A 26,289-nucleotide genomic window follows, 5' to 3' on the forward strand; every position below is an offset into this window, starting at 1 on the left:
GACAAGTGGGTTGATGGAATAAGATTGGATTTCCACAAAGCATTCAGAACAGATGAATTTTTTGATGAGCTTGCAGAACAGCCTGATCTTTAAAAACCTTGTCAGAATGCCAAACTGGGATGATCACCCACTGAAAAACAACTTTCCAGGATATGGTACTAAACACACTGAGAACAAAATAGTTCCAAAAAGATTTTCATTAATTTAGCCAGAACAAAGTTAATAATCCATGACACAAATGTTTCTTTCTTTACTAGCTTGTTAAAAACACTAAATTCTCCCATAAAAAGAATTTACAGCTAGAGGCTGACAGAGATTAGCTTATTCTTCTTCAAAGTCATTAAATAAATAATTAACTAACAATAGCTGCTAAGTTACCTTGACAACAAAGAATTATTAATATGAGATTGCCCAAGGGAGAATGAGCCAGGGATTTCCAAACTGTGGTGTTAATCAAACTACTTCAAAGCAACACAAGGACTCGGTGCCAGCAGGCGGTCACTGCCTCTGGTGGATTCATGCAGCCCAACACGGAGCTGGAAGCTACTGCAGCCTCTGGCAACGGGGGAAATTTTGTGATGTGCTTGTGTATAGCAAAAGGTCAAAGCTATTTTTTAAGCGAGAAAAAGGAAATAGAAGATTGGAAGTACCTGAATTGCAGGACCATTAATAACATGCCAGTCATACTTGGAAATTAATATGAGCTGTATGCCAACAAGGTGTTTCGTAAGAAGTTTTGTCAAAGCCTATGAAAAAAGTGCAGCTACGGAATGCTTCAGATGTAACTGTACATGCTAAAAACGTCCTATATTCAATCTGTAGAAACCTAAGCATAACATAAGAGATACTGGGGACATCTAATTTGAGAGTACTCAAAGGTGCCCTTCACTTTTCATGATACTTCATTCCAGTGTGGCTGAACATGACAGTTATGGAATCAACTTCCAAAAGGTGAACTTTGTAACTCTATACTACTTTATATCTCTTTCTGGTTTCTATGTTTGTAGAGAAGGATCTAATGGGCAAATCATAACATTACTGTTCCATTCTGCTAAAGACAGTTTCTAAGATGGTATAATATTTCTGGAAAACAGAAACTGAGAATGTTTTGCTTCTCAAAATCCACATTCAGGAATCAGCAGGAAGAAGGTCCTTCTTAAAGCATTCTTGTCAGAGAAATTTAGTAACAGGGCACAAGGTTGTTCATGCTAGCAAACCAGTTATTGTTTTAGTAAATAACAACTTGCTCAGAGATGTCTGCCAGACCCCTTCAGATGAAGCTCTGAATTAAATTATGCATAAACCAGCATAGACAACACTACTCAAAATCCTGCTGTAAAGTAAGTTTTTTCACCACTGAGTGATTTGTTGGTGCAGGATAGATAACTTTTTCAACATACCAGAAATTGCTTCAGTTCTCTGACATGAGTGGCCTTTGCTCTCATTACAGAGCACCTCAGAGTTACTTACAAAAATCAAAAGTGTCTTTTCTTTCTAAGCCAAGAGATGAAAATAAACTTTCCCCTGTGCAGAAAGAATAGACCAGTGCCCAGAACTACAGTCCATGTGACTGGCATTTCCTAAACTTTAGCACCGCTATGACAGAACCTTCAGTCAGCAAAGGTTCTCTTCAAGGAGGAAACATCCATACCCTTCCCTCAGAGGACTTCAGTCTCCGCATCTGTAAATTTTTAGCAGGGCACAAATAAGTAAAACAAACATCCTCATCCGTGTTCCTTGGAAAATCTTGACCTCCCACTTCTTTTTCTAGATAATCACCCTACCTCTTCTGGTCTCATACCTTGCTCTTTAGAAGTTCTTCCAAGCCAGCACATGAGTTCCCTCTGGAAGGACCCCTCACCCCATACCACCTTCCTGATGAGGCTGCAGCAGCCCAAATGGCCAGCATCCCGCTCCCCACAGCCTAACCAAGCCCTTTCTAGCCTCACTCCAACACATAGTACCCATGATTGCCAACTCACAGGCTCAAACACTCTGTCTTCACTCAGTCCATCATAGTTTAAGACTAAATATGCAATAAAAAGGTTCTAATCAAGTTTATATTCTCAGTCTCACTAAAGCTTTTAGTTTTATCCAACAGCTTCAACAGTGATACAAATGAGATTCTTAACCATGTCTAAAGCAAACAAGAAACACATGGAATCCCACTGAAAGCACAAGATGTATGTTCCTGAATTGTTAGGCTATCCTTGGAAATAACACCTAAAATTTTATTTAAATTACTGCAAGAAAAAAAAAAAAATCTGATAATCTTGAGATGTTGCTTATACCAGAGAGAAATCTGTTACCAAAATCTGGAACTTAAATCAGTAGTGCATATTTCACTCACTCAGACAATTATCAGCTGCTAGAGACTCCTGAGACTATTGAAATGGGACAGATTGAATACATCAGCTGGATCCAGTCCATTTAACTAAATATTAAATGCTCCACAGCCCAATATCTATCAGACTTCTGTTATCCTCACAGATTAACTCTTTCACAACAATATCTGATGGGCATAAATATAATAAGCAAGGAGTAACACCACAAGACTATAATAGGACTTTTTTATTTTGTTTTTTCTCTTAAGATAATGAATTATGCAAAATCAGCTCTGATTTAGTGCAACAACTTGCTCGTACTTCATAAACATAACATCACATTTAAAGCACTCAGTTCTAGGAAGTAAAATAGATAATAAAATCAGGAAAAGTTGACCAAAGGTTACATTCTCAGATTTATCTATACTCATTTTATTCTTCCTCTGAGGCAATACAGTCACAGAAAACTATTTCATGTCAAATTCCTAAAAAGGACTTTTCTGGTGGGCACAGCTACTGACCTGCAGCATCTGAAGATAACCTTCTTGTGGATCACACAGCAGGGATGATATTCGGTGGTTGTTCCTCATGCACCTCTGATTGTTGTCCCTTGAGAGAGGGAAAATTTGCCGGATAACTGTCATCCTCCCCAGAGCGCTATGTACCAATTCTAATATTTCATTATCAGTGATTTCCTGTGAATGGAGATACAGTCTTTTAAAAGCATATAATTGTCCAAACATTTAATATATTCCTTACATTATTGGATAAATGTTTTTAAAAAGACAATAGAAGAAAAAAGTTACAGACACACATGCTTAGTCTAGGCCAAATGTTCTTATTTTGTATTTAATAACAACAAAGTATTTTTTATGCATCATCTGAAACAAAACAGTTTAACACAGGACCATCTGTCTTGGCAATACTAACATACTGCAGAGATAGTTCCTCATAGAAAAGCACCAACATGGTCTCAATAGGTTTCCAAGCAAAAAACAAGAGCCTTCAAACCAGATTTATATAGAACGGGTTTTGGTTTAACAGAATAGAATAGAATAATATTCACTACATCCTCAGAACAAAACAACAAATAAAAAATGTAACTATCTTTAGGAAATATGTCTATTACAACTGAGAGCAACACTACAAGAAAGTACTTTTCTCATAAGAACAGCAGATTATTTCTCAAGACTAGTCTAGATAATGACTCAAGGTACTCTTTCGAGGTTATCTGTATTAGGAAATAAAAAAATAGGAGAAACTTTGTGGAAAGGATTGACACAATTAGAACTGCAAGTTTCTGCACACAGAATAATTTAGGATAAGATATAAGGAGACCCCAAGGACAGGCTGCTCTTCTTTTCAGGCTTTGCACTGTCTAAAGACTCTTTGCAGACCTACCCACGTCAGCCTCCTAATCCATCCTGGGCCAGGGTCTGCTTCTGCTGCCCTTATATCACAACTGAAGCCCACTCAACTCTATGCTTTAAGTATTTTGTATCCAAGAAAAAGCCACAGAACCAAAACTTTGGGGTTTTTTTTACCCCTAGGATAAATATTTTGAAAACCAAAGGCTTAGCTGATCCTGAAACTAAAACAGCAGAACAGCTTGGGATGGTTGCTTCCCACTAGGAGTTCATGGTGGGGAAGGACAGGAGGTAGCACTGCTGGCTGCACTCATCCCCAGGCACCTCCTCCACAGGAAGAAGCTTTGCATCCCAGCTCCTCACCACTGCCACCAGCAGCATCTGCAACCCATATCAGTTCAGCTCCAGCACAGGTTGGCTGTACCAGCTGCACATCTGGGCCAACCCATTGCACAGCCTGCACAGGGCTGCTCAGCCCTTTACAGGGTAGGGGACTGCAAATAACTCATGTTGTACTTACTCAGTCAACAGGCCCCACACCTTGTGTTGTGTCATCGGCAGAAATGAACAAGGCCCCATCTTTTTAACATTCAAGAAAAAAAAATACTTTGTTTTCTTGCCATTTTTTCTGTCAAGCTGTGATTGAAATGATCATGGGGTTATTATAATTACTTGTTACGGTTGACTAGTACTGTAGCTTTGGCTCGATTTAGTTCATCTTTGCCAATTTCCCATCATTTTTTAGGAACATGAATTTTTAACTTTGCAGAAGGTGAAATTCATTGCATTAACGACAGACCAACTGGTGTGCCGTGAAAACAGAAAATAAATATATTCTTATAGAAGCCAAAGATTTTGAGGATTAATAGAAAATGTTTGGCAGCACCTGTTGCCCAGCAGGGAGACACTGAAAGAGACCCACAATCTCTACAGATCCCTCCACACTGCTGCCTTGGATTTCTCTTCTCTTGGGCTCAGGGGTATTAAAGTCCCACAGCGTGTATAATCTGCAGTCCGAATAATACTATGGGATACCTTTAACTCATAACCCTTAGGATGTGTCCCTTGAAGGCAAACTCAAACTAAGTGGCTAGAAACAGAAAAAAATATCACAAATCAACCAGACTTTCAGTCCACCACATACATTTTGTTTCCTCCCCAAGTGATGCAGAACTTTACAAAGGCATCTCATAACCTGTGCCAAAATGCTTAACCTGAGACACATAAGCCTATACATAGCAGATCAGAACTGCTTTCCCTATGGGATTTCCAGAGGTAAGGTAGTGTAGGAGATCAACTATGTTAGACACATTAACTCAGTTTCTTCGTACTCAACTACAGGCATCAAGTGAGTCCTGAATGTAAAATCGTAGCTGCTGCACAGCCAAAGAAGAAAAACAGGAGCCTCTGAAGGGAAATTCAGAACCTAAATTAGACTAAATCTGACTCTGAAAGTGCTGCCTTTTTCTGTGTGGAAAACTGACAGTATATAAAATACTTCAGTGTCTCAGTTCAATATGTAACATCAAGCAGAACAAAGCTCCTGGTTTTTCTTTTAGCTAAATGGACACTCATGCCAGCAGATGATCCGTTCCTTTTATAAACAAAATTCTTTTTTAGAAATGTAAAAGCACAGAATAAAAAGTTGTTCTTGGAAGTGCTGGGAACAAAAGGTCTATGTCTGCATTTTTGAGCTGGTGCTCTAAAAGCCAAAGGCAACTATGGGCTTTTCTATGCCAATTCACAGGGTGGTACAGCCACAGGCAGCATTGCAGGTCACCTGAGGCAGGTCCAGGGGTAGAACAAAGTGGCTGAGAGCCTGAATTTCAGAAAAGAGCAGGTCACCAACATCCCCCACCAGAGCAGGCCGGCTGCAGCTTCCCTGGTCACGGGACTGCACCTTTTCCTCCTGTCTGGCACGGGTACTCCAGAAAACTCATGGTCCTGGCTTAGCAGCATGTGAAACCTTAAATGTCACATGCAGAAAGATCACTTGTGTTCTGACTGTGATAAATAGACAAGAAAAAAAAAAAAAAAAGCCCCAAAGAGGAAAAATAAGTAAATGTGAAGTGGATTCCTACTTTTACACCCATCAGAATAACAGCACATATCCAAGAAATAGTTCTAAGCCTTAGAGTCACAGGAAAAAACATTTCACACTGATCTTACAATTAAAGTCTGTTCATCTAGTTATTTGTTTTAAAGTAGCTTGTTTTCTTTCCTGTACATGATATGAAAATCTTCTTTACACTGTGAAACTGACAACTAAGGAAATAATTTAGGTTGGTCCTAGAGTGGTTTGTTGCATTTTTTTCAAATAACTGTATCCCAAATTTCCAATCTTGTTCTTGGATCACTAAATGGCACAAGCCAGCACACAGTAATTGCGCTCATACCATGCATGAAAGATGTATTCTAAGTAGAGCTTATCAGTTGGTTTGGCCATGCAAGCATTCCTTGCAAAATTCCATATCACACACCCACTTTTTGGCTTTTGTGATCCCATGATGTTACTACTGCAACATGGGGTAAATCTTTAATTAATATAGATGGATATGCTTTAAGGAAGGTTAAAAAGCCTAACTCTCTGTTGCTTGGCACCTTCAATAGCAGTTTGCACTCAGGACTGTAAACACTGAATTTCTTGAATGAGGGTAGAGAGCTCACCCAGGGATAGAAAATGTTATCTAAGTGTTCTTATCCTGGATTTTTCCTTTACTAAGGGAAAGAATTTGGCTATTCCCAATATTTCATAGACCACTTAGATATTTTGGTAGGCAGACATCAGTGTGATACTGACTATTCATGCAGGCTTGCAGTAGTTCTCAACACCGAAGGAGTACTTTAAGTGCTGTGTTTTCTATTCATGTGACGTATTAATGGCAAAGTTTACTCTTCAAAAAATTGTGGCATTCATTTATCTGTTTATTTGAACAGAAATATTGGTCATTTGGGGAATTCATTTATCTATTTATTTATCTGCACACAAAGAACTTCAGTCAGTTTGTATTACCTAGCTGTATTGCTCAGGGGAATATTTAAATCAGCTCTAGTTGTGCTCAACTATCATAACACAAATTGCAAAATGAGACAATTATGTTTCACATTACAATCTCTATTTTCCTAGAGGTAATGACAGAAAATTATAAATTTTAATGACATTAATAATTTAAAGAGCCAAAAGAGATTTCCAGAAAGCTCATCCCTAAGAAAACTGGAGGATTAAACTGAATGACAATGAGGACAAGGACACTCATGGAGACAACCAACAGATTCACATGGAATTTTTACATTAGGATTGATAGTGTTTGTTAGGTTATTCTAATTCCCCTTAATGCACTCTGTACATCTATAAAGGGACACTTGTTCACTTGCTGAAAATCCAGAAAACATCCTACAATTACCTGCTTTTTAAAAACATTCATGACAGCTTACCCTGTAGATCAATTTATTCAGCCAACAATATGCTGGCTTCTCTGCATCCCACATGAGTAGGCACACAGATGCATATGTATACATATATAGGTCAATCCTTGCAGGCAAGGGCACAATCTATTTTCCATTGCACAGAAAACATTCTAGAATGAGTCTGCATGACCACCTGTCCAACTCCCATCTTCATTGCCCTCCCACACATCCAACACTCTACCACTTCTCTTCCTTTTAGCTGATGATCCTAAAAAATTCTACAGTAATGTACTCATAATTTAGTTGAATTCGATCTATTTCTAGACATAAGGACTCTGCACTGGTTGTCCCAAAATGCTTCTCAGATCAGAGCAAGTACCTATACAGTAAAATATCCTCTGATTTAAGAGAATACTATTCCATACTAGAAAGCAATTTCCTAAGGAAAGAAAAATAATCACACAAAATGACAGTTATCAAAAGCTGGACCAAAAAAAAAAAAAAAAAAAATCACCCTTGATTTTAATGTGGATTTCACTGATAAAACAAGTTAAATCTCATTTCATCTTAATTCCTACCTAAGACCATTTCTATGTAATTCAGCAGCATTAGAATTATGTCAGTTTTGAACCCTACGAATTTCGGTGAGCAGGATGCAGGTACACATGAAGTGCAGTTTCTTGCATATGTCTACCTTCAAGCAAATTCTACTGGGTTTGCATGACAAGGTTGTGGGGTTGCTTCTGTGAGAAGCTGTTAGAAGCTTCCCCCACATCCAACATATAGAAGAAAAGCATAGATTCTTTAAAAAATAAATAAATAAAAATTGTGTAGTGATGAAGACAACAGACAATAGGAGAGAAGCAAAATTTCTTCAGGAGAGTAGTAAATATAAAGGACCTGCAGTAAAACTGGAATAAATTTTAATTCTAAATTGCTAAGTTTTGCATTGAAATGTGTAATTTGTTAAATCTTAAGAAATTTTTCGCAGTGTGTTCCTTGTATTTCTATTCAATTTTTTGACTTCTTTTAGTCTGTGCATTTTTGTATAATTTGAAAAGATCTTAGAATACTTGCCATGATTGCATTCTTAGACCATTGTTAAGAAGTCTGTTTTTTTTCAAGCAAAAATAAGGCACGGGAAGCGTAAAAGATTTATTAACTTGTTATCAGAGTAAACACAAGCATCATTACACAGACTGATGCTTAAAAACAAACAAAGAAACTTTTAGCACTTCCATATGTACAGGAAGTCTGAGCAAAATTGTAATCTATCAGATAGTCCTGGTTCTACCTCAGTAAAAACGAAGCCATAACAATTTGCACGGGTTCATGGGTATAATTGTTGATCATTCAAAGTGCATATAACATAGAAATTTCTAAAAAAAAATATTTTCCAAACAGAAGTGAATAACAAACACTCTGTTTGTCAGGGATTTTCCTTCCGAATTTCTAAGTTTCCCCAAGACTACTCTACAAGCCCTGTACTAGAAGAACACTGTTCATCATGTATTTTCTAACACCTTCCTACATGCTACCCCTGGGGAAAAACTAGTTTGCAGAGATGGACTTTATCTGATAATTACTATTCTATTTTCTGCTGATTTTTCTCAAGCTTTGAAAAATATTTCATAGAGGAAAGTAAGAAACAAGTGCCCAGATGATGGCTGAGAAGCTGTTTGACTCTCAAATCAAGAAATATACAGATATACTGGGCATGTCTGACATGGTGAAAGGAAGGAAAACAATTATTGGCAGGAGCAAAGGAGCTGTGGGATAGAAGTGGAAAGTAGGAAATATGTCACACCTGGAGAGAGGCAATGGAACAATTCCTCTTCTCTCATATAACAAACCACCTCCTACAGACAGCAAAACAGTGATGAAGAGAGACTTACAAAAACAGAGAATTGAGCCAGAATCCAGAAAAGGATTAACAGAAATGTGTTTTGAGCGAATGCTCTGAAAGGGAAAGATAAAGAGCATAATAATATTTTTCTTCATTTAGTTCTGACTGATCACCCAGGTTGAATTTGGGAAATTTTTATTGATCACCTAAACATCTAGAAATTCATCTCCTGACAGCACCACCAGCATCATTTGGAAAGTGTCCTCTGTCCAAAAAGGAAGAATAAGGTCAACTGCTGTCTAAAAGTTTTGACCCACATTCAAGTGATGTGTATAACATACCTCAACATGGCTCAGAGCTCTGCAGGTCCCTTAGCACTCAAACTTTCTAAGGCTCCTCACCACCGATGGAATTTGTCCTCTTCCAAATCTTTTTATTGCTTCTCCTGCAGAAATTATAAGACCTTTTCTTCCTACTCCACTTCTCCCTCCTCCTTCAATGTGGAGGGTTTCTTCTGACAACTATCATCATAGTTGGGGAGAATTTAACCAAATACTTTACACATCTGCAATTGCTCTAGCAGTTTCTCTGTGCTTACTGCCTCCAACTTCTCCAAACCAAGATCTTTTCTGTGTATTGAAAAGAGAAAATATACAAAGGCATGCTTTTCCAGATGTTAAATGTGGTTTAGTTTTATTTTTTAATTAAAGTTTACAAGAATATCAGCTGCTTTCTAACTACGGAACACTTTCTCTCCCTATGGATTTGGAATCTGTGTAATACTCTATTTGTATAGCTTCATCCTATTTATTTCAGATTTCTTATTGAAAACCAGTTTTCACCAATAATAAACTGGTCCCTGACTTTTTAAAAAAAATGTTTTTATGGTTAACATTGTACATCAGAAGCAAAATAAAGCAACTGATAATTTTTCAAAAGCTCTAGTTATCAAGCTCAGGTTAGTACAAGAAAATCAACTGGCTTACTACATTCTATCAATAAAAAAAGCACCTTCGATTTTGGCAAGAGCCACTACAAATACAAGTTACCTTTCTACTATCCACCCTGCAGTGTTGTAGAAGAGGTTATATGGTTGATTTTTCCATCTGTTTTTAAACAGAATAACTATTAATAACAGCACAAGCTTTTCTTAATGATAAAGAAAATAGCACCTTAGAGCCCAGGTATCCTGCATAGCATTAAACCATATGTTGAATCATGCAATGAAGAAATACAGGCACCCTCTTTGCGGTTCCAAGTAGGCACACACATACACTGGAAACTGTGCTAGTAGATCTACCAGAACACTCAAGGATATGATTCCTCCTGCCTTTACAAAGCTTAATTCTGAAAACTGTACTGCAGTTCATAGAAAAATGCAATGAAAGAATGCATGACACTGTTATTTTGAAAAATAATGTATTGTTTTGTTAGAAAGAACTCCTTCTTTATTTAAGTGTCCTGCCACAGCAAATATCCACAAGTTGGTACTTTTCTCCCCCATAGTACTTTCCTTTCCTAGAGAGTACCTGATAATTTAGACAGTAAGGAACTAATGTAATGAAATTTCCACTAGTTCTCCCCACTATTCCCATGGTTCCATCTTGAGAATTTAGAAGTCAATATTATTTGAATCTCAGGATTTTTTATTCCATATGGTACAGCATGTGGTATTTCTAAGACTGAAAATTCAGGGTAATAAGAAGTCATCTTGTGTTAATATCCCTTTATATCTGATCTGATGCACGTTAATCTGAATCAATGAGAATCAATTCAATGGAAAAGCAACAGATGAAAACTCTAATCAAGTAGAAGCTCTAATCTTTAGTTTTCAGACTTAATTTTTACACATTGTAATTAAACCTATTTTTAAATCACTGAAAGTGACAGCAATTCATTACTAGGCATGTTTTTATCAAAACTACATGCAGTTCCAAGATACTACTTCATTTCAAATTATTGATATCAAGAAATATGACGCTAGGTTCATCCCTGGCTAAGTCAAACCGCAGAGGCTACCGCAAGTGTGGATTTGGCTGACAGTATTTAGTCAAACACAATCACTTTAGCTTGCCCAGTAGCAGACAGAGAAGGATGGAGTTCTACGCTGATTGGAAATCAAATAAGAGTCACAGTTCCCAGAAATTCCATGTTTGTCAGCAAAAGTATTAAGTGATTCAATGAGAAGTATATGCAGTGACTATTTTTACAAAGTGCCATTGCCATAGCCCTAGTAAAAAAAAAGATATGTGGAAAGACCTAGAACAGAAGGTGCAGATCAGAAAATTCTCAGTGGTGTTCATAACACAGTTGTGTTTGTCTTTCCAAACTGAGATCTGAAGATATTTAAGAGACTTGCATAATGTGAGTAGGAAAAATGAAGAATAAAAAAACAACAGCAGAACCAGGTCTGAAGACAGAGAGATGGCGAGATGGACGAAAGTAACCAAGGAAGTTGTTCCTGTTCATTATTATCATATTTAGATCATTAACTATTTCCCAATACTCAATGCAATTTCTACTGCAGAAGATTAAATTGCATTTCCTTTATCTTTCTAGAGTGAACACGTGATTATTTTCTTCTTTTAATTATATCTGTTCTTCTGCTATACCTTTGCTCTGTCTGCTGAGTTTCATAGGAGACAAAGCTAATTCTTTTCACCTTTCCTCATGGGTCTTATTTTACTGAGCTTTCATCATGCTAGGTGCTCTGCTCTGGATTTTCAAAACTGTTCTGTGCGTTCTTGGTTTTTTTTAAAGTGCCTTGCCCAAAACTTGCAATACTGCTACAACAAGGACAAACTGATGTCAAGTAGAGCAAAATAATTGCCTCCCTTATCTTACAAAGGATGGTTCCAGTAATATATCTGAGGACTAGGTTTGCTTGTTTTGCAAGATCACAACAATATTGATTAATATTCTATTCGTTAACCAGAAGGATTCTAAGTTGCTGCTGCAGATGATCACCAGCTATATGTCATTTTGTAGTCACATGCAAAATACTCTCTATATTGAATCTCATTTGATGGAATACCTTAGATTTATCTAAATAAACTGGAACTATTACAATGTTTTTAACAGTCTGGTTAAAATTAACAGTTTTTATAAAGCCAGCACCAAGTAAGTCAGTAAAAATCTTAAAATTTCCTTTCTCCATTAAGTAATCACCTTACTCTTCATCTTCTGCTATGCCTAAACTTCTATTGTTGCTATTTATGACCACTGGTATGAGTCATTTTGCACCTTAGCCTTGTTTTATAATAATTTACTTGGTTACTCCTTTATACTACTCCTGAACCCTTTTTTCACCACTTTTCCTTTAGAATTCCTCTCTGATTTCAAGATCTTCACAGATAACCAATTGGAACCATAATGATATCTTATCACACTTTCATCTTCACAGAACTCCACAGTTCTTTTGCCATCCTTTACTCATCATATTATCTTTCCAAAAGCACTACAAGTTCCCTAAACTTGTGAAGCTGCACATTCTTTTTGCTGATGTCCATTATCCCTGTTCTTCTTTTCTCACTTCTTCCTCTTCTTCAAATAGTGCATGCCAACATCTCACGATCAATTTCACACCAATTATCTTCCAACTTCCTTAGCCCGTTCTTCCTTAGCCATAATGAAATCTTAACTGACACCTGTCTGAACTTTTTAAATATGTAGGAATAACATTGTCAATCACAGGAAATTTTGAAGACATTTTCAAATGCCAGGGAAATTAAAATCATCCATTATTTCAAATTCCTGTCTTTGGGGTATTTTTGTCAAAAATGCACTTTCAAAAAGTCTTCCTCAGTGTATTTCTATGCCACTAGTCACCAAGTTTGAACCTCACCCCTCCTTAACTTCAGAGCAAGTATGTACGGTTTGAACATGCAACACGACATTGTCCTCTCTTCACCCCTACCTGTCCTTCACAAAAAATTATCTCCTATCTCAACCAGTAACCTTGTGCTTTGTCTTACCATGTCCTACAACCTCCAGTTAAACTTCTGAAAAGTGATGACAGTTTGTTGAAAAAATAAATTAAAGGAAAGATTTGATAATGGTGAAACAACGCTTTTGAGTTATCAGTCAAATTCAGTACCCATTCCCTTTCCATGAAGAGTAGTTGACTGCTTTGTGTACTTTACTGATTTAAATGTAAGAAGACTGAATGTTTAGAAACTTGGAAATAGAATTAAGTACATTGACATGAATGAATAAAATACTGTGCTTAATTTGAACATTTTTTGTCCAAATTCCAGTTTTACAGAAATTTTTTAAAAATCTTTTTCTCCTTCCTTAAATGGAGAAAATTTCAAAACCATGAAATGTCCCAGAAAAAGGAAAACATAGCTTCTAGTGCTATTTATACTCCCAGACATACTGCTGCTGCTAACAAAAAAAGCAGACACAGACTCCTAGAGCATTGCTCCTAGTACAACTACATACAAATTCAGTTTCAAGTATTGCTCTTGTGCCTCTCTCACAGACATTTGCCCTGGGCAATGCACAGCATTTTCTCTGAGCAGGCAGAAAAAGAGAAGGGGAGAATGAAAAATGTCAGAGATCCTTGATGTCAGGCACCAAAGACATGGAAATGTAAGACAAAAATAAAAATAAGGAAGAAAAACGAGGAAAAAAAAAAAAGACAGGACAAAAGCACCCAAAAGTGAGGGATGGGGAGAACATATACAACTGTGCCAGTCATGACATAAGAACTAGCACACATCTATCAAAGCTGGTAGGTCATTTCATCAACACTTGAAGGCATAAACAGCAAAGATAAAAGCAAAATACCGTATATGTTCTAATAGCTCTTCTTCAGGTTCAAAATTGCTAGTTGTTGGCAACTCCCAACACAGTCTATGGTAATAAATTGTTTTGGACTATTCCAGAGACAAAGCTAAGCATGGACCAGTCATTGTTCTGAAGAGCTGTTTGCTGTTGCAAAGATTTATACAGAAATCATATATATTCTAGCTTTTAAAAATCTACTTGTCATGTAGAATTCAGATAGAAGAGTTACCTAAACGAATGCAAGGAATGATGTAGTATATCCAGATGAATAAAAGTGAAGATAATGAAATATACATCTAAAAGGGGAAGGGTGGTTAGAAGTCCATTTCTTTTTTTCCCCTCAACCTTCACTACTTTTGACAGCTCTGCAAGTTTGAAACATAAAATGTCTGAAGTGAGAAAAGTAGATGTACTTACAAATGTATATTTTTAAAACAGTAAGGTTTGGTGGTCTTGGCTTCAAACAGGACATACGAGGGCATGATTGCCTGCAAAGACCTATCCCTGTGTATTCTCTTATTCTGAAAGTCTTCCAACCCCATACAGTGAATCCACCTCCCAATTCACTAGCCTTTTCCTAAAGATGGCTGAGTGCTTTTATTCTACAAATAGCATTCAAACTGACCAGACAGCTGAGTGCTTTTATTCTACAAATAGCATTCAAACTGACCAGACACCTTAACACAGAGACTTGGGTTACTGGAAGCAAGCAAATGCAGGATCTTGAGAGACAGTATAGCTCTGTACTTTAAGATCAACTCTTATATTCCATATTTGTTCATTTGCTGTGTAGTAGGGTTAACAACCATACAGTTTTAGTTAGCTCATCACAAGCTTGGTGGTGTTGCTTGCCTAACAAAATTAAAGTGACAAAATCTGTTCAAACTCCAAAACTTAGCTCCTATCCTGCGGTATGGGACAGAAGCAGAAGGAAAAACGAAACAAAACAAAACAACCCAAATGTTTATTGGACTGTCAATACAGAGAGAGTAAAATAGGTTAAATTCCAGTAAGACAATAATATCGCGCTCTACAGTCATTCTTATTATAGCAAGATAAGTCCAAGGTTCAGATCCTCCTTGGCTTAACAAGAGGTGGGACACAGGACAGATCGTGAAAAGGTGCTCAAGATCAGCGGACCACAGTAGTCTAACCTGTACCAGGCCCTTAAATGTTTCCCTGAAGTGAGCAAGACCTAAAGAACCTGTTTAAAATCCAACACTCTTCATTCAAAGAATGCCAATGAAAATAACTGTCACTGTGTTATTTTCTGACTGCTCCCCCTTCAGGCCAGTTAGCGCTGTACTCTCTTTCCTTGCAGAATGGATCATTAGATCACAGAGACCACAAGGTGAACAGAAAAGTGTAGGATCCTCCGTCTCTCTGGGAGAAAAAGGACTGGCTAAGTATTTGGTCCACTTACAGAATGGACTACATCTCTCTTGCTACTCATGTGGAACTACACAAAAAAAGAGCTGATTTGACTGTTAGGAATTAAAAATTAATTGTATTCTGCAAATCACAGCACCAATGAACATCCAGTCAAGGAATAACATTTTCCATCAAGTACCCATGCAGTTCTCACTGTTACCAAATGTAAATATACACAAGGAAATCATAATCAATATGTTCTCTTGCTAGCATGGGGGTACGCACACTATTAACTGAAAAGCAAGCCCTAAGGAACTTCTATCTTTCTACACATACATCCATGTGCATGCTTAACGTATCTTCTTTTCACAGTAGTTTTAAGCACACAAAGACCTGCTGTTAAAAAAGGATAATCAAGACATTTCCTCCTCTCTTCACCTGCAAAGTGTTCATCAAAATTTCATTAATTTGAAAAGTTTCTGTAATTGTCTGTTTGAATTTAATAGCATTTTGAGATATTTATAAGTATGTATTTATCACTAAAAAGTTATACTTTAGATTTATATTTTTGTAGCATAGCTTCCCAACCCAGTGTCTAACCATAAAAGAGAAAAAATAAAAGATCAGAAAATAAAAACAGAATTGACACCCCGTGTGATGTGTTTGCGTGCTGAAGGTTTATTTGTGATGTTACAGATTCAGGCTTCATGACGTGAGTTTTAACACCTGAATGGTAACAGCAGCAATAACAAATTCACAAACACTCCCTCTCTATAAATGTTTAAGGAAATCTCCACTGTATTATCTTTATGTGAATATAAACACTGATTCCCTGGGCATCTGGCTGATATTTTGTAGTGGGCCATTACTGCAGCTGGCAAATCAGGAGGCACTTAAATGTGACAAGGACTAGAAAGAATTTAGAAAGTCTTTATAAGCAGAGATTTCACACACTTTCCCTAGCCCCTATTTAAATACAGAGCCTTTCTAATGCCACACAATACAATTTATAGCTACTATTAAAAGTAGCCTATCCAAAATTATCAGCTAGGTGCAAAGAAATAAATGAGAAATTAACAAAGGGATTGGTTATTAAATTAGAGGCTATGCATTTATAATGTAAAAATAAAACAGTAAGCACGTTTTTTTTTAACTTAGATATTTTACTATCTTTTAAGGAATCTTAATTAAAACCAGAAATATATTCAATAGTGTCATTTATCCTGAATAATCAGTGATTTATAAATTATTATATGCGGTACAATTTTTCAAGCTTTCTATTGCTTTTTAAATATGAGCCTCCACTGATTCCCATTAGGGCACCATGGTACTAAGGTAAAATAAATAATCGTAGTGCCAGGACAGGATATCATTTGCTGCAGAGAGAAAATATCACATTTAAATCTCTGCTATTCTGGAACTTGGCCAAAACGGTAACATAATTCTGCACCAGAGAAAACCTGTGTGCCATGTAAATGCATATTTGCACAAGCTAAGTCTGCAACTGGTCTCAGCACTCTTTTCTCTCCTGCTATCTGAGCGTGGGTTTTCACAGCAGAAAAGGGTAAGATTCTGGCAGGTACAGATGCATATATCTGAGGTTTCTTTTGAGATATTCTCTGTTTTCTAAATAGCCAATGAAATAGGGTCAGCATGAAGGTAAAAATAAAGTCTCCCAGCTGCTGCAAGGTATACTGAAAGCTTTATTTTGACCTTTGGTATTCAACCTATGCCAATTCAACTGAGACAGGCAAGCAATGACACCATGGAGTTTGTATCTTGTACCATTCAAAATGTAAATATGCTAAGTGTATATTCAGTTTGATGTGTCAAATGATATACAAAAAAAGGTGGTGATGTGTGAATATAAAAAGCTCTGTTGTCTCTTTTGACTTTCTTACCTCATTTACATAGACCCAGTGACTATCCTTTGATGCAAGGTTGGTTTCCACAGCCTACAAAAAATAAAAAGAAATACAATAATAAAAATAAATAAAACATGTGAAACATATTCCAGACAGAACTTGCATAAAAAGGTACTATAATGCTCATTTTGATTGTTTTCATTGCTATTGACATTGTTTCAGTATAGTTCTTTTTATCTCTTCCACAGCTGCTTCATGGAATGGTATCTTATTGGTGGTAGTCACACTTTTCTGACTTCAGTATTTAAAGTACCCTGTACCCTGAAGATTTTCTGTACATGTACCACAAAAGCATATTGGTGCAGGACGGTACATCAGCATGATAAGGTATCCTATGATGAACAACTGCACACAGAACATGCAGTTCATGACATTTAACTCTGTATCATATATCTAATGCATCCAAGTAGTCTGGGTTTCCTGTCAATATGCCTCCCAAAATATAATGTCTCTGCCTCATTACACCTCTGATAGTTTAACTGCTGGCTAACCTGTTTAATGAAAAACACCACACTGAAGTTCATATGAGTCATCCTTTCTCCATATTTATATAAGACCCAAGAGAAAGTTATGATTTGCATGAACACTTTTCTGGCTTCCTGGTGTGGACTTGTATAATCACTACATATTGTAAGAAATGGCCTATCTCACTGGACAGCTTCTGTACACATATAATCCTCAAGATTCACTAAGATGCTAAAATTAGGGAAGGCTGCTGGCACAAACCGCACTACTAGTACTGAAGACTTCAGTGGAAGGACTGGGCAATATACATAGAGGTTTCTAACTGCCCCCCTTGTTTGACATAGATAAGCTCACTCGAAGATTCTATATAGTCTAATAAAGCAATAAAGCATCAAGAGGTGTACACTACAGTGATAATGATATTGCTAATGTCTTACTCAACACATGGTTAAACAACTGTTGTGGATTCATCTCACCTAATAAAACAGGACAGTCCCAGTGCTCACATGTATTTCAGGAGGCAGCTCATTACACAAAGTTTTCAATGTCTCTGCTTTCAGTCATTTTTTTCTTCTGTGCCAATATGACCTCATTCATTGAACAGATATTCTTATCTCTGTGTTATAAATGGCCCTATGAATGACTAAAATGAACCTGGTTTAAAAAAAAACAAATACAGATTAACATAATACTTCCAGTTACTGCTTTTTAACCTGGAAAATTTCTGCACCCTGTTCATTGTGTGTGGCCTCAAAAACAATTGCACCTGTACACCGAGGCTCTGTAGACTGAGGCACTGGGCTGAGCAGGAACATCATCAACCACCTTCCCCTCCGCAACACATTTGCATAATAAGCCTTTCAGATATTTAGCGTCAGATGGGATGAATCATCTTCTCTCATGACACTGACTATAGATGACTCGCTTAGAATAAACGCCCACGACTTAGGTTGCAGTGAAATGACAAGGTATCCATCCTTAATATAGGCAAATGGAGTACTGTTACCTGATCCTAGCAAAAAAAAACAAAAAAAACCCCAACAAAACGAAGACTGGATAAGCCGCCAACACCAACATTTTTAAAACGACTTAGTTTATATTGAAAAAAAAATAATAATAATTATTTGTTTTAAAATTGTACTCATTTGTGCAGTCTTCACAAACCTAAAAGAAAACCGTGGGGACCACACATACCTCAACCTATTTCTCATGTCCACAAGGTGAAATACTCCTTTAAAGAGACAAAAAACCCAAAAGAGAAACTACGAAGAAGTCAAAAGAGAAAAATCAACAGAGACAGGGCACAGTATTTCTCATCATCAGCAGCAGCAGCATTATGGGAAATTAACTGCCCCTGGTGCCAAAGCAGATGAGAACCACTGGAGACAGAACTTCTGACAAGATAATCCTCTCCTAAGCATGCAGTGAAAAATTGTCTCCCTTGATAACTGTCTCCCTTGTGTTTCCTTTAAGCTGGCAGGAACACTAAACTGACCAGTTAATTGAGGAACTGCAGCTATTAGGAAAGCTAGCAGTAATGAAAGGGAGGGCAAAAACTTGTAGATTTTCAACTTATTCACCCCTCTGACATATTCAGACAAAGCCAAAACAGCCAGGTGCTGTAACATATAGAGGAAAAGCAAAGTGCTGCCAACATTAGCAAAGCAGAATTAAGTAATGCTCAGGTGCAGAGTTATTGCATTGGCTACATTTTGTGATTTATCCACTACAGTGAGCAATTTGTATGAATAAATGTTAAGTCTAGGGAGCTGCAAGAGCCAGGGAATTTGACATGAATTATTGTAACTGATTCTTGTGGGTTCTCGTATCTGGGCCAAAGTTTTTAAAATAAGATGCCTAAATTTAGGTTGCTAAGAGTTTATCTTTAGTCATCAGAGTGCTAGACCATCCAGTACTTCCTACAGAAGTCGATGACTCTGCACTCTAAAAGCTGGAAATGTATTTAGAAACATAACTGTAAGTAGGTAAGCTTAAATATCTATTAATGTCTGCTGTTTAGAGCTGTAACACACAGCATGAAGCATCGTTCTAAACCCAGGCATGCTGAGAAGAAGCAGAAATTTCTTGCATTTTGTGCTTCAGATTTTGCACCATATTTACAGACTTGCTGTCCTAAAGAATCCTAAAATGAACTATTGAAAAACACATCTGAAAGGTTTCAACCTTCTGATAGCACTGGTCTATTGGAGGTGTATCTCTGGAGGCTCATGGAAATTAAGCAGTGTGAAGAACTAGGTCTTATTACATTGCTACGATATCATAAGGAAATTTATTCAGAATTTTCGGAATAAGAAAGAAACTACATATTTGTAACTTATGGATTTTTTTCTTCTTTAAAGAGGAAAAAGTATAAGCACTTGGGAGATTATAGTCACACATTTTAATTAGTTTTTAATTATTCAAGCTGTTCAAGATCTTGCTATTTGTTAAAGCTTGTGCCTCCATCCGTTCAAAAAGAAAAAAAATCATGTAAGAAACATCCTGAAGGATTTATTACAGCCTATTTCATAAATGAATTCTATATTAAAGAAAGTAGGTTAGGAATTCGTGTGATGACTGTGGCTGAGGAAAAACTCTGTCATCTTTGGGGCAGGATTCATGTGCTGAAATGTGTTATGGGGTTTTTCATGAAAAAAATTATTAATATAGATGCAAAATATCCTAGTTCTTTATATACTTTACATGTACATAGGGTCTAGTTGACACTTGGGAGCAATACCTCACAATATTTCTATCAAATAGAAAATCTGCTTTTGAGATCAACAATGCACTGGAAATTGAAGAACATCCATCTTTCCTTTATTTTCTCTTAAACTAAAAAATACCTTCTACAAATCTGGAAAAAAAAAGAGGGATTTTTGAGACTGTCCTTCTTCCTCCTCAACCACATTTCAATAGCCAAATGTTAAAATGCAGAACCCAAACAAGGGAATTATAATTCACTCAGTGGTCCACTACTAATGACAACATATAAATGATATTGTCAGAATCATGCCAGACTAGGAAGAGGGGAAGAGGAACAATGAATGTAGAAAACTGTTTATAATTTCTCAGTAGAAAGTATTGTCAATAAAAATGAAATAGGGAGACACTGAAAATCAAAATACAAGCATTAAGATTTCCAACTTCATACCAACAATGATAAAATAAAAGAATAGGATGCTTCAAGAAAAATGATCAAAGATATTTTCATGCATAGGGTTTTGTTTACTTTTAAGTGTATAACTCAAAATAATTTACTGCCAATAATCCATGACAACATTATTTTATGGGAATACAGCGGAGTACAAATATTTAGGTTGCCTTTATGAATAAGTAACTCGGTTCATTATTTTATCTAATGGCAATTGCAGGATTAAAAGAAGTTAGGGAAGTAGGCAATAAATACTGCTATGTTCAGAAATAAAGTAATTCTGCAGGGAAAGAAAAAAAAAAATTTAAAAAAAGAGCAGAAACAATCCTTTCCTGACCTTCTCAAAAAATTGAAAAACAAAAATATTTCCAAGGGTTTAATGGGTGGATAGTAATAAGGAACAGTCTTCCCAACAACACTCTTGCCAGTGTCAGTCCCTTGGCATTAACAGCCGCAAGCAGGATGTGGAGAAAGGAATATAGGCATGAGCGGCCACACAACTTAGGGAGATGCTCATGGATGTTCAAACAGGCACAGGTAAATTGTGGTTCAGCACCAGCAGGATGTGGTGAAGAGTTTAGGCTTACATACATCTACATTATAGTTAAAAACCTGTTGTATGCTGCGTACCCAGGGGGACAGGCAGGAGGAATGTCTGGAAGCCTTGTAACCAACCCCGGGATCCCATAAGGAAATGCCTTGCAGATGGCAAACACAGATGGTCCTGTTGTGTCTACATTTTCAGAAACAAGGGCTGATACCCTGAAATCCATGATATAAAAGAACCACCAGAGTGTTTTGCTGGAATGGATATCAAAGTAGTAAAGTATATTACTTGCACATCCTTTTCCTTAATGGTGAGGATAAAGAGCATCATAGTATTCCAAAAAAAAAAAAAAAAAAAGGGAAGAGCAGGTACATCTGCAACACAGTGAGGGCTCCATGGAGGCACTGACAGACAGATCCACAGCTCTGGGAACCAGGCTCCGTTACAAACTCCTCCTATGCAGCTGCCTTCCAGCTTGCAGCCCCACTGCAGAGCCCTGCCAGCCCCTCGGATGCTTACAGCAGAAAACCAAGCACAGAACAAGCTAGCCAGTGTGTGACTGCAGGTGCCTGCAGGACACCCCAGTTCTTTTTAGAGACTGGGATGGTGGGAGATGAGGTTAGGAAGTACTCAAGGTCAGCTTTACTACTATGAAATAAGTGAAAGAAAAATAGATACAGCTTAATCACAGGTAAATAACAAAAATCTCTCGTTCTTCTGAGTTCATTTGTCATCCTTCCCTTTATATTTCTAAAGCAACCAGCATGACAATGACAGATAAACCTCTTTTTTTTTTTTTCTTACTTATTTAATTATTATAATTCACAAGGAAGGTAAAAGTAAAGAAGTAGTTGGGGAAGTAATCAGGTCTAAATCTCAGCTTTTTGCAAATCTTTCATAAGGGATAACTCTCAGGCCTTACAATTTGTTACCTGCTCACTTTACATTTTCCACTGGACAGGTTTCAAAAGAAACCTGTCTCCAGCTCTTATTAACCCAAGCAAGGTTGTAGCCAGTGACCTTGCTTCCAAAAGAAGCTTTTTTTTTTTCCCTTCACATCCTTGCAGAAATTATTGTACTACTGTTTTTTTTTCTTCCCACCATAAAAATCAGAAAAATTCTTCAGAACCATTTTGAAATCTATCATTGTAAAAAAGTAATAGGAAAAAAAAATAAAAATAAAGCCACTATCTTCTATAGAATTTTGTAAGCCTGAGTCAAACCCAGTTCCAGCTGGCACCTTTCAAGGCAGGATATGAACTCATGTTTTTAAAAGTGGCTTTGTTCTTGATTTAAGTGTCCAGAAAGACATCTTAGGAATCAGGGAACCAGTTCAGATCCCAAGGAGGAGATACAGAGCAACTTTCCAATGCAGTGCATCTGACAGTAGTTAATTGGATAGTATCAAAGTGCACCTGTTTATCTGAGATGATTTATGTATGTCTTGGATACAAATAAGTTAATACAGGAGGTAAGAAAAAGTCAATTATGGTAGAGCAGATGTGTTCAGTCTATATCCCCTAGACACCCAAGTTATATTTAGAAATTTCTTCAATTAAAATAGTGCAGTTTATGTCCAGAAGTGGCTTGCATAGGTAATAGAACTTCACAGAAAAACAATTCCTCTGTAGCAGTTACTGAGTCTCTTGTTTTTCATTAGAACCTTTCTTTATCTTGCATTTTAAATAAACATCTCTTGGCTAAGAGGAACAGAAATCTTACAACAATTAATAAATTAAAAATAAATAAATAAAATAAGCATTACTAGCCACAATAAAGTATATATAAAAATATTTTTTTTTAAACTTCTTATAATACTTATAGTGTACTAAGGAATACTCCAAACTGATATTGTTTCTAGAGCTTAATTGCTAATGACACCATTAGTACGGGGATCAAAATGAAATTTTCCAGGCCACAGCACAACAATCCAATTCTAGAAGAAAAGTCACAAAACTAAGACATTTTGGACTAAGAATCTTGAAGACAAAAAACACAGTTTCAGTAAACTGAATCAGGACTGTGAGTTTACATTTCTCATCTATTACAAGTTAATTAAAATTTCTCAATGTCATTTCAAAGTGAACTACGAAATTTTTTCTCTAAATGGTAAAATGCGAACTTAAAGAGGTTCTATGACATACTTTTCCAGATCAGAAAATCCATTGAACGTGACCCTTTCTTACTGAACATCATTCTCCATGAAGAATTTGTACTTTTAAGAAAAAAGGCCTTGCCAGAAATTCTATATTCTTCCTTTTTTCCTGAATATCTACCTAGAAATGTGTACATGCACACTTTTTAAAAAACACTTAGCAGGCTCATTAAGTCCCCGACTTTCAGTGATCACTGCCTCATGACAATGACACAGATGATTTACCTACACTTAGAACAGAAGCTGTCAGTTCTGAATCTCAGTACATATGAGCTTTGTGCAAGTGGTTAACGAACCACAAGCATTACTTGCTTTTAACATCCACATTTCTTGATTATTCATTGTGTGTAATACTTCATTCTTAGTCTATACTCTATAAACATATTACTAAAAAATCTTACTCACACAAAGATTGATATTTCCTCATTACTCTTCTGCAGAACTGTATTGCTAAGAAAAGCTGTTCTTCCCTCATTGATACTCATGAAGCAAGGGTAATTATTGAAAGGCTATCATGAGACTGCCTCCAGCAGTATAAGCCTATAAACCTGGCTTATTCAGCTTCAATCTCCCACAAAACATAGGCCAAACCAGTCATATATTATAGATCTCCATACCCTCCTACTCAGATGTCTGATTATTAGTCTGGGATAGCTATCCAGTGTTCTTGTTCCAACAAACTCTGTAATATTTATGGTTTCTGTCCAAATCATACAAGATGGTCCTTTCTTGACCTCGGTCTCAGTTCCTTCACAAGCTAAATAACTCAACCTAATCAAGACAAAACAAATAAATGATTAAAAAAAAAAAAAAAAAAAAAGGGGGGAGGGGGGCAGGGAAAAAGAAGAGACATTCCAGAGCAAATTCTCTGATTCTATGCACAACTGATTTCCATTTTCACTTGCTAAGATGCTATATCATGCAAACAGGAGTAAATATGACCCAAACCTTCACCAGCTTTTAGTACACACCCCTACAGTTGACAAGTGCTAATCAGAAGGTGTACATGACATTTGGCACAATATGATTTGCTAATAAACAAAAAAGAAATACAGTAATAACATTTTTTAAAGTCTGTACTGCAATAGTTGCCTATTACTTAAGTCACAGGTGATCAGAAAAAACTACAGTGAAGGAAACCTACATAAAAGATAAATGTTAATCAAGAGAAACATTGGAGATTAAGAAACTTATAGGGAACAGTGAGAGAAAATGAACTATATACTGCAACTTCTTCTGGTTACAGAGCTGTAATGTTCTTGAGTAACTACTGTAATACATGTGACATTGCTTATTGTTTTAACCTTAATTATTTCAATGCAATGCCTTGAGATTTCTGTTTAATCTTACTCCTGCTTTATAGGTAATGCTTATTATATTCCAGCTCTGTTGCCATTTGTTTTAATGCATATTACACTGAATGACGCATAAAAGTGAAGTACTGTATATGGAACTCTTCCAAAAGCATTCAGGAAGAATTTACTTTACAAAGCTTAAATGTCACATACTATTTATAAATACGGTAACTGTTGACCATTTAACTATGTGGCATGGTGGTGACACTGGATAATTGCACAGCTGTCAGAAAGTAACATTTCTGTAAAGACATGAATCTAATGTTTACTAAAGAACATAACTTTACAGAAATCTTGTACTTAAAATTTTACCAAAGCCACACATTGAGTTGCCTTTGAAGACCCAATGAATTAATTGAAAAGAACAACTAAATTTTGCTCAATTAGACACTGAATTTCTTTTTGAAGCTAACAGGTCTGTATATCTGTATTCTATAAAAAAAAGTCTAAGCTTTTTAGAGACAATTTTGTAATGCTTTGTTAAAAGCTGCACTCCTGGAAGAGCCAAACTCCAGAAAACAAATTAAATCCAACAGAACCGGCCAGCATTTGAAGTTTGGGGTTTTTTTTTGTTGGTTTGCTTAGGTTCTCCTCCTGCCTCCACTTAAGAGAAGAAATCACCACTGAAATTATTTAGCAGTTTTTCTGTTTGTTTGGAATGCCTACATGGGGTTGACTAGACTTATGCATGAAGGTTGCAAATGCCTTTTCAGGTACAGACTCTGGGTAAACAAACCTATGTTCAGCACTGATGATTGCTCTCTATTCTTATAACAAGGAGCCACTCCTTGGTCAAGGTATGACACATTTCAGTATATACCACCAGTTTCATGCACTGTGCTTTCTCAGTTCCACTCAGGAATCATCACTTAAGCTCCAACTTCAGCTTGCACTGGAAGTTCAATATAACTTCACAGAGTTTGCACAGTTTTCTAAAGTTTGATCTTTTTTTTAAGTATGGTAAGTGTATCATTAAAGAAAGATGCAAAGTTCTTAGCTTTCTAACATGCACATAACACCAAACAGTGAAAACAACTTCTATATTCCTAATTTCTTCTTATAAAAGAAATCTCCTTTATCTTGACAATATGATAGCTGAAGCTCCCAGAATCATGTATCACATAAACTCTAAACTGAAAGAACCAGCCATAGGGTGAAGAGGTCACTTTGATTTTCATGAACTTATGGTTTTAATACTGATTCATTGCCTATGGCACAAAGTTGCCAATCACATTGCAAGATTGTTATTTTACATTGGTTAAGGGGTTTTAAACTGTAGGAGCTTATAACGGTATATCCACATCAAAGGTTACCCTGTCCGTTATTCATCTTTTCATCTGTTCACATACATTCAATCTCTTCTCTTAAATTCCTTAAAGATCCTGCCTGATTTTAAAGGAAAGATGACACTAGCCTTGCCTCAGCCTCAAACATAATCACTTTCAAAGCTGTCCTTTTCTACCTACAGCAGTCTTATTTTAAATTGCAAAATAAATACATAAATAAAGCAAAATCCCTACAGGTCTGAGGACCCTCTTGTCAGTCATAGTGTATTTTACATGCACAAACAGTGCCCCAGGC

At 36.6% G+C, this 26,289-nt stretch overlaps 1 protein-coding gene across 5 annotated transcripts in view; it reads right to left on the reverse strand.

The window, feature by feature from the left end:
* Positions 1–26,289, reverse strand: part of GRID1 (glutamate ionotropic receptor delta type subunit 1) — a 518,675-nt gene that overhangs the window by 107,732 nt on the left and 384,654 nt on the right. For all 5 annotated transcript variants that reach the window (XM_065843450.2, XM_071811719.1, XM_071811720.1 and 2 more), the window contains 2 exons: positions 17,009–17,062; positions 2,846–3,019 (listed from right to left, as the gene is read on the reverse strand). In XM_065843450.2, coding sequence (XP_065699522.1) covers positions 2,846–3,019; positions 17,009–17,062 — 228 coding nt within the window. The remainder of the gene's footprint in view (positions 1–2,845; positions 3,020–17,008; positions 17,063–26,289) is intronic.

Source organism: Patagioenas fasciata, chromosome 8 (assembly GCF_037038585.1).
Source record: "Patagioenas fasciata isolate bPatFas1 chromosome 8, bPatFas1.hap1, whole genome shotgun sequence".
NCBI classification, from domain to species: domain Eukaryota; kingdom Metazoa; phylum Chordata; class Aves; order Columbiformes; family Columbidae; genus Patagioenas; species Patagioenas fasciata.